The sequence below is a fragment of the Fundulus heteroclitus genome, chromosome 20 (genome assembly GCF_011125445.2).
Source record: "Fundulus heteroclitus isolate FHET01 chromosome 20, MU-UCD_Fhet_4.1, whole genome shotgun sequence".
In the NCBI taxonomy this organism is placed as follows: domain Eukaryota; kingdom Metazoa; phylum Chordata; class Actinopteri; order Cyprinodontiformes; family Fundulidae; genus Fundulus; species Fundulus heteroclitus.
The window spans coordinates 19704505-19713750 of NC_046380.1; the positions used below are offsets into that span (position 1 = coordinate 19704505).

General features: G+C 39.6%; 1 protein-coding gene across 4 annotated transcripts in view; it reads right to left on the minus strand.

Moving 5' to 3' along the window:
* LOC105933279 (SLIT-ROBO Rho GTPase-activating protein 3) overlaps positions 1-4254 on the minus strand; it is a 51616-nt gene extending 47362 nt beyond the window's left edge. For 2 of the 4 annotated variants that reach the window (XM_021321566.2, XM_012872748.3), the window contains exon 1: positions 3762-4253. In XM_021321566.2, the coding sequence (XP_021177241.2) occupies positions 3762-3828 (67 nt within the window). In that variant the 5' untranslated portion in view covers positions 3829-4253. Of the gene's footprint in view, positions 1-3761 lie in introns of all 4 variants that reach the window. The other 2 variants (XM_021321565.2, XM_012872749.3) reach the window with 2 other exon arrangements.
* Between the last annotated feature and the right edge of the window lie 4992 nt (positions 4255-9246).

Here is a 9246-nt window from a genome sequence, read left to right on the forward strand (position 1 = left end):
AGCTTAAAAGCTTTTCCTGAAACTGAGACCAGAGATTGGGCTGTGATGGCTCTCTCATAGCCGCAGAGATGAGTGCAGACCGATCTGCGTGTGAGCACGAGGCGCTCTGAGAATGAAAGAGTGACAAAGAGAAATTTCACCACACCTCTGACTACAAATGCTCATCATGTTCCTCATTCCTGACACGTGTTGTCTGTGGAGTGGTTAGCTCTCATCAAGGCCTAGCTTCATACCAACTATATGTTCTGTGCTTTGAGTGAGCAGTTGAGTCTCTCTGACTTCAAGCTAGAATATGGACACATCTCAGCCTCATTATATTGATATCACAGGCCTTAGTGAGTAGGCCAAGCAGATGGACATTAAAACAATGCTCATCTGTTATGATAACCGCATGTGACTGGACACAATTCATGTGGGCACCTTTCACGTTGGTCTACAGCAACAATGGTGCTTATTGTTAACAAGTGTGAGGAGATCTTGGGGCAAAACATTTCTAAAAAATGAAATACAGAAAAATCTCTCAGCAAAGCGAAGTGTGTCTTTTGATTCGGTATTCGGTTGAGTGAAATCAATGTCTAATTTTGCGCTATTATGAGTGTTGGATACGAAGGTAAGTTGTTTAAGTTACACATCATGTTTCACCAACGTTATTTTTATTTATCCTTTTAATGAGGTCCGATATTACCACAATAATAAACTCTACTTGAACATAAATCCATCAACTGTCATTTGATCAATTATACATGCTTGTGGTTCTTCCATTTACAGGCCAAAGTAAAGTTATGGTGGGAATGGGTTTTCAAAATTAACTGGTAGATATTAAGTGTACTGGTTTATTTATCGGGCCATTTATATTTTTCTGCTTTCATTTTTAATTCTGTCTGTTTCAGTCCTCCATACCCGAGCACCCCCTATTGGCAAGCTGCCACTGATGTGCAATATTTAATACATTTATCATTATCACAATATCATTGTATGCAAGGTGCATTTCATAATAAATTGTCTAAACTGCAATAAATTTTACACAATTATTTAGCATCCATTTATTTTTCTAATGTGTACAAGAATACTGATAGCATGTAACATAGTGTCAGATCTTACATGTTCAACGGAGTGGGTGAAAGTGTAAACTTTCATATATTCCAACTCCTTATCCATTTATTCTTACAGTTCAAATATGTAAACATGCATTCTGAGTCTCTGTGCCTGTAATATATTTAACTTCACTTGTTGTTAAATGCTTCATAAAAAACTTTTAACTTAAAAAAAAAATTATGGAAATAATAATTATTTTTTATTTTTATTTTTTTCCCAGTAGGGAATAGGCTACTCATTATCAGGGCTCAGTGTTTGCTGTAAAGCCAAAACAGAAAGACATCAACAGTTGTTGATGATTTGCTTCCTTCATTACTGGTTGTATCAATTGTGACATTCACCACTATTATACAATATCACTTTTTTCCCCCCTACGGTCATACAATCCTAGTCATGGCTGAGCTACAGGGGGGCCGCTGCCTCTACCCAGCAATCATTGGATCACCAGTCTATCACATGGCAACACACAGACATATAGGACAAACATGCACCCACCCACTCCTAAAGGGAATCCAGTTAACCTAATGTGCATATTTTTGGACAGTGGGAGAAAGCCAATAGTTAATGGAGAGATCCTACGCCTGCATGGGGAGGACATGCAAAATCCATGCAGAATGACCCCAGGCCAGAATTTGATCTCAAGACCTTCCTATTGCAAGACTAGAGTGCCAACTACTACTCCACTCTGCAGTCCCAAATGGGTAATAAGAATATCATAAATAAATAATTGTAACTCAAGAGTTGGCTCCAGGTCATTTTGCCCAATTCAAACCCCCATTATTTCTGCCCATGTGGCGCTCATCCCTTCCTACTCCTATTTCAGACATATGAACAGTCCATTTCATACCAATCATACCCAAATGTGTTCTTGAAAACAATTGAGAAGCTTCATGAGTTACAGAAAAATGTACATAACAATGCTCAAATCTGGCACATAATTCATTTCAGTTATTATCTTAAAGCTTTATGCTAAATTGTATTTCCACTTTATTTTTTCTATCCACCTTTGTGCCAGTTGATACCTATAAAATATGGCAGTTATGGCTAAAATAAATCATAATAACTCACTAACTTCCTGCTGGTAAATATAATTTACTGGGCTCATGTAACCTTTTTCCCTGTGGAAAAAGATCAATGAATGTGAGAAATAGTCCCTTTAACTTTCAATACTTCATCCACACAAAGTATTTACGAAGGTCCTGTCTGAAATGAAGAAAGTTCAGTGGGTGGGTAGGATTGTTACCCACATGTCATGTCTGGGTAATTCCAGAAAAAAAACAGTAAAAAAAATAAATAAATAAAAAATAAAGTGCATTTCATTTTCAATAGAGCTTGCGACACTCTCCAAATGCTGTCATGCAAGTCAAATAAGAAAAGAACAACGGTGCTACGAGGTCAAAATTGCAAAATATTGTGCAACATTGACCTGTTTTAACCATCTTTGATGTAAATAAGCAGGACTGTGAAAAAAGCAAGAAGTGGCTGCACTCCATTTTGTGGTCACTCTTTTAGTGCACACTTCCTGCAGAACCAGTCCACATAAGTAAATGATCAGTTCACAACTTTTTTTTTTTTTTTTTCTTTTTCCATTTGTCTTTTGATCACATTTTGCTTTACGGAGCAACAATCTCAGAGATCAAACTCTAGAAACCTATCTACCTAATATTTAGTTAACTAATATCTCATTTGCACTTGTCGGTTGGTTTGCTTTATAAACAAAGTGATCGGTTAATACACACACACACACACACACACACACACACACACACACACACACACACAAAATCTAGCTGTCTTCAGGGTCTCAGATAGAATGAAGTGACACCTTACAGCAACAGGAAATGTAAGACTTACATTAAAACCACAACAATAAGAGGTGCAGCGTGATGAGAATACCAGCCTTTCTATTCACATCCTGCAAATGTCTGACTTTCTTCTCACTCTCTCCAGCTGGTTCATCCAGTCACATATTTAGTGTCAGACAGTGAAATCCTTTCATGGTTCATAATTCATAGCGACGGCGTACATAATTCATGGACTTTCTGAACTGTTGGTTGTGTGACCTTCTCAAGCATTCCCTCTTATTCGTTCTCATAATCACACTGTGTCCTGTAGTGGCAGGAAAACACTCACTACAATACAGATGATCACCATGTGTTTGACTTCTTCATGCCAAAGAAGCTTTGGTAAGAAGGAGGGGTCAAGACATTCTAAGAGCTGTGATTTCTTTAAATATTATTATTCATTGAAAATCATACCAGGTCAATTGATCTTGCTTGCAGGAGCATTTCGAATAATTGTCGAAACTTGCACTGAGAAAAAGAAATTGCAAAGCCATAGTTTGCTTACATGGCCACACATGCAAGGCTAGGCATGTAGTAGCAGAGAGACAGGAGCAGGGAGTCCTCTGCAGTTCAAGAATAGATGCCTGCTGCACATTTTTTCGCATCTTTCTATTCAAATTAAAAAGAAAAAAGACTCTAGTCTAAATAAGTATCCAGCCAAATATGATGTCAGGGACAATGTCTGGCAGGCACGGAGGGAAAATAACTTGTATAAGCCTAATCTGTCCCACCCCCCTCTAACGCTGTACACTTGGAGCCACATATAGAGCTCGTAGTAAAGTTAATCATAACAATAGGAGCAGGGCCTGCACGGCCACCCACCTTTCACTTGGGTCTCATATTCGGCAATAATCTCTTTGTCCTTCTTGGCTTTGGCCTGAGATGACATTTTGCGCTGAGCGACTTGTGCAGAGTCCTCGGGCAGGAATCGAGGGTGTCGGTTGCCACAATGCGGCGTTCAGCCCCTCCGCAGTCCTCTCGAAGGGCAGCAGCTGAGCAGCGAATCACAACCGAACCATAGCCGGATCCAGACGCAGGTTTTCGGAGGTTAAACGCACTTGATCGGCTCCTCCTGGCTGCGGCGTTGCTGCGCTGCGTTCAGGGCGACGTCTTTCTCTCAAAGTGCTTAATGATCTCCGACCCTGACCACTCCTCCTCCTCCTCCTCCTCCTCCTCCTCTTCACCAGCACTCCTCAAGCCAGTTCATGTCTGTTGTGCGTTTCACGCTAAACCAAGTCAGTCGTAGTGATAAGAGGTCCTGCAGCAAAGCTTTCCTCAGTTTGTCCCTTTTGTTTTTCTTTTTTTTTTCTTTTGTTGGCCTCTCCCTTTCTGTGCCGCTGCAGATTTGGCTGAATGGATGCGAAAGTCAGCGGGAGACTCCTCCCCCTCCCCTTTTCTCTCTCCGTCTTTTCTTTCGTGGATGATTTAAGATTTTTCTGTGTTCACTGAAATAAAAATCTGTCTCAGTAACAGATTACAGGTTGTCCGCAGCCCAACGCAGGGTGTTCATTCATTTGGGAATTGAATCTGCAGGCTTGCCATTGCCACAGATGCTGCTGCTAACAGTTTCACAAACATGGACTTTTGCATTACAGTAGGCCTATGTATGGTTTTAGCAAGAGAATGACATAATGCATCCTTATGGTCCAATCCTTATGGTTCAAACAAGATGTTATAATCAGGGTGAAGCTCTTGGTTTTTCATTCTTCTTTTGACTAAATCGTTGGTTCTCGAAGTGTGGTCCAAGACCTGACTGCAGGTGATGAGACACCAAGTACTTTGGACAGGACTTATGGGAAGCAAATTAAATCTACAATGGTTGCTAATTCCATGACAATGTTGTTCTTATCTGGGTACTCTGGCTTCCTCCCGCACAGCCTAAAGATTACTTTGCTTATAATTCATTTGGTTGTGCTGTTGCTGCAGTGTGCGTGTCTATGAACAGAAATATATGCACATCCCAGTCACTTTTTTAGGTACATTTTGCCATTTTAGCTTCAGAACTGCCATAATTCTTTCACCAACACCTCTTTCAACGAGGTGTTGGTTTTGTTCCATATGGATATCATTGCATCATGCAGTTGCTGCAGATTGTTTCAGTTGTATTAAAAAAAAAAACATAAAACATGTTAAGTTGCTTCTCTGCTCAAAGAGTGATTTGGCTACTCTGATGGCAGCGATTCAGCACATTTATGTTACTTAATGAGGTGAAGACGACTTTCTGGAGCTCGGGCCAGATGGGCTGGTTGGAGTAGTTCAGAAACTGCTGATCTGCTGGGATTTTCACCCACAACCAAGCCTTCTACTGAAAGAGAATGGTCCAAAAAAAAAAAAAAAAAAAAAAGAACAATACACAGCAGGCAAAATTTACCCTTGATGTCAGTGGAGAAGGGGCAGACTGGGTGAAGATCATGGAAAGGAAACAGTAGCTCAGATGGTCACTTGTCATATTTGAACGCATGTAGTAGATGGGTTACATCAGCAGAAGGCCGGGTGCCGCTGTTTTCAGTTAAGAACAGAAAATGATGCAACAGTCCACAAAGCTCCCCGAAAATACATTATAACAAATTGGAAATGTTTCCTGGTTCAATACATCCTGATTTCAACTGTGAGGTTCAGATGGACATGAAATAATAGACGCATACTGCTTTGTGTCAAAAGTTCAGAATAATGGTAACTGTGTTATGGAGTGATGGATATTTTCTTGGCATACTTTGGACTCCTAGGTCCCAGCTAATTGTCATTTCTACACCACAGCCTACTTCTCTAATGCTACTAAGTAGCTATGCTCCAAATGTTTCCAGTACCTTGTTTAAACCATACAGGAAGAATTAAGGCAGTTCTGAGTGTGACAAAGGCTCGAAGCCAGTATTAGCAAAGTGCATAAGATAAATTGTTTGTTTGTTACTTTTGTATATTGAAATAAAGGCTGAACAGAGAAGATATCTTAGAATAGAATACACTGTGGCAATGTTTTTAATTAATTAATCAGCACTGGTTATTGTTGAGTTTGGTGTGAGGTCATAATCCTGTTTAACTATTTATTTTTCTTAAATTTATTTAGGTAAAAACCTTCTACCCTCTTTGCCATGTTCAATATCATAAACAAAGATGTTGAAGGTAAGCCCCTATCAGCCTATTTAATTAAGCAAGACCACCTATCAACCACCCATCAGCGGAACACATTATTTTTTATGCCTTTTTGAGTTTAAGCTGCAATTGCACGTTGTTAAGATGGAAATGTCATCTTTACTGTTTCTATTTTATAAATATCGGCTTGGTGTGTTACCTGCAAAATATTTAAAAGCAGAGCTGTTCGTCATGTGCAATTGTCAAAGTCTACCACAGTAAAAGAAGGTCAATGGTCTGTTTCTGTTTTTGTGTTTTTTTCAGATACATCTTGACTTTCTAGAACAATGACAAATGAAAACATTTCTCTTGTGGTTCTGCTCAGGTAGATGAAGCTCACCTGTGATTAATGTTTTAAAGAGAGAATCAAAATTAATATTAGTCACAAAAAACTGGGAGGATTATTGGGAGGTTGAAATCTTAAACTCCTGAAGCTTGCGAGTGGCACCATTGTCATTGGTCTGATCCAGGACAGCGAAAAGTCTGCGTACACACACAAACACACACACACACACACACACACACACACACACACACACACACACACACACACACACAAGAAGTGGATCAGCTGGCCCACTGGTGCGGTCAGAACCACCTGTAGCTTAACCCGCTCAAGACAGTGAAGATGATAGGGGACTTCCAGACAACATCCCTATACTGCCTCCTCACACCCTCCTCAGCAACAATAGTCGTGTTTCCATTGACCAACAAATTGCGCAGATTGTAATTATGAAAATAAATTTGTTTAATCGAAACACAGAATTTAAAAAAAATACTCCTATTTTTCGATAAAAGGTCTTTGCGCTTAGATTAGGTCGTTTTTCAGCCATATCGAAATTGGTAAATCTCGCAGAACTGCATTGGAAACAGTTTTATTTTTTTGCGTCACACGAGTCAGGTGATCAAGAACCAGATGTTACTACTGGTAAAACGGACGAAGAAGACGACAGGAAGTAGTAGCAGGACGATAGCTCAGCATGTTTGGATTCATGAGGAGGCCGCACGTTTACATTTAGTTCGTGACAGGGGTATTACCACCATACTCGATTCAAAACAGCAAAGAAATGCTAGCATTTACCAAGATCTTGAAGCGGCCATGAAGGAAGTGGGGTTCCACAAGCCGTGGCAAATCTTACGTTCAAAATGGAAAACGCTGAAACAGAAATACCTGGCAGAGAAAAGAAAGCTCGGCAAAAGTGGCGCAGGTGGAAAAGATCAAATTTGTTTCTAATACTACCCTCATGGATGAGATACTTGTGTGAAAAAATGAATTAACGTATGAATTTAATTGAAACAGTGCAATTGCTAAAATTTATTTAATTGGAATTACCAGAATATCGACAATGTTTTGCGCACATTTGTAATGGAAACGCAACTACTGTCTACTGTAGATCACTTCTGGTTCCTAGAAACCACCCTTTCTCTGTACCTGAGATGGCCTTCTCACTTTAGCACTGTTCAGAAGAAGGTCCAGCAGAGGCTACTTCCTGCAGGAGCTGCTGGTCATCTTCTACACGGCCACTCATTAGTCTGTCCTATCTTCTTCCATTACTCTGTAGGTTGGCTCATCCACAAAATAGGACGGGCCTAGACAGCAACAAACAATTAGGTCTGCAGAGAGGAAAATCATGGCTGACCATCAATCCATTCAGGACTTGTACAGGTTTAAGGTCAGGAAAAGGCCAGCTAACCTCTCCGTAGACCCCACGCAACCTGGAAACAAACTGTTCAGACCTTTACCCTCAGGTCAGCACTACAGAGCACTAATTACAAAAACAAGCTGCCACTGTGACGGTTACTTCCCCCAAGTTGTCTCTCTGATCAACAATTAACTGTCAAATAACCCAGATTAATATCCTTACTTGCACATAACCAACCATGTCTTCTTCTTTTGTTGAAAATGCATATATTGTATCTACAAGAAAAATGTTTCTATTTAACTTTTTTGCACTTTGTGCTCTAAATAGAAAAGTGGAACCAACGTCCAATTACTTGTTGTATGAAGCAGTTTGCCGAATAAACAGGACTCTGATTATGATAATTGGCTGCAATGTGAGCTTATTGTAATCTATAATGAAACCTTTTACCAGAAACTTGAGACTCACTTGTTCACCTTTTCTTTTTATTCATGTTATCTATACCACAGTCTAACACAGTTGGTCTATCACCTATTTGACATGACTACTTCCTGTATAATCTTTGTTGCTATTTGCTATTTTTAATTTTTCAATCTCCCAAAATATGTTGTTGTCTCACAGGAGAACTAGATAGTGCACAGGACAAAGAGCTGCTGCTTCAGTGAGAAGATTGCATTTTATCCGAGTGAAGAAATGCTCTTTGCAGCAAATCCCCAGGAAATCTGTAGGTAAACGTCAGTCTTTGATAAACTGTGCGATCCCTGGAGAAATAAAGCAGAGAATCTCCCAAAGAACTCCCATCCTACCACAAACGTTCCTAGAAAAATGTGGAAATGCGCCTCACTGTGAACTTTACACAAGGTAAAGTAGGTTTGAAATAAAGCAAAAGATTTGCATCTAACTAGGCAGCTGAACCTTTCACATCTATTGCGCTATGCTGAAAGACTATGACATTGTGTATCAAGAAATTCTCAGGTTTCTTTAAAGGGACACAAGACTTCTTACTCTACAAATAACACAGACGACCATCTTCTCAGCACAGTTATTTAGGACCGTGCAAAAGGGTTATTTTCAACAACTGTTTTCATTTTATTAACCCTTTACTTGTACAGCAAAACCATGCAATTTGGACAGAAAAAGGCCTTAAAAAAGATTTTAACTGGTGACCTTCTTGTTTGTAAATGTGCCCTCAAGCCTGTTCAAAGAAATAGTACATCCCTCCAGTGAGCTGCATTTAAAATGCTATTTTATTCAGTTGCTCTTCCTTTTTAATCGTACTTGTATTTACATAGATTTAAAAATGACAAAAGCATTAAAAACATATTTAAATTATGTAAAGTTAATGTGAGCTTGGACTCTTGCAGTTCAAAGGTGAGTACAGGTAGCCCTTCATATGATACAGTACAGATGAAGTAGCTCTCAGTTTCAAAAAGGTTGGTGATCCCTGGTGTAAAGCGTCTGGAAAACTGGGTCGGCATTTCTGGTACTGGTTTATATCCTACTTAAAGAACAGGGGCTTTTTTTGCCTCTGTACGTAA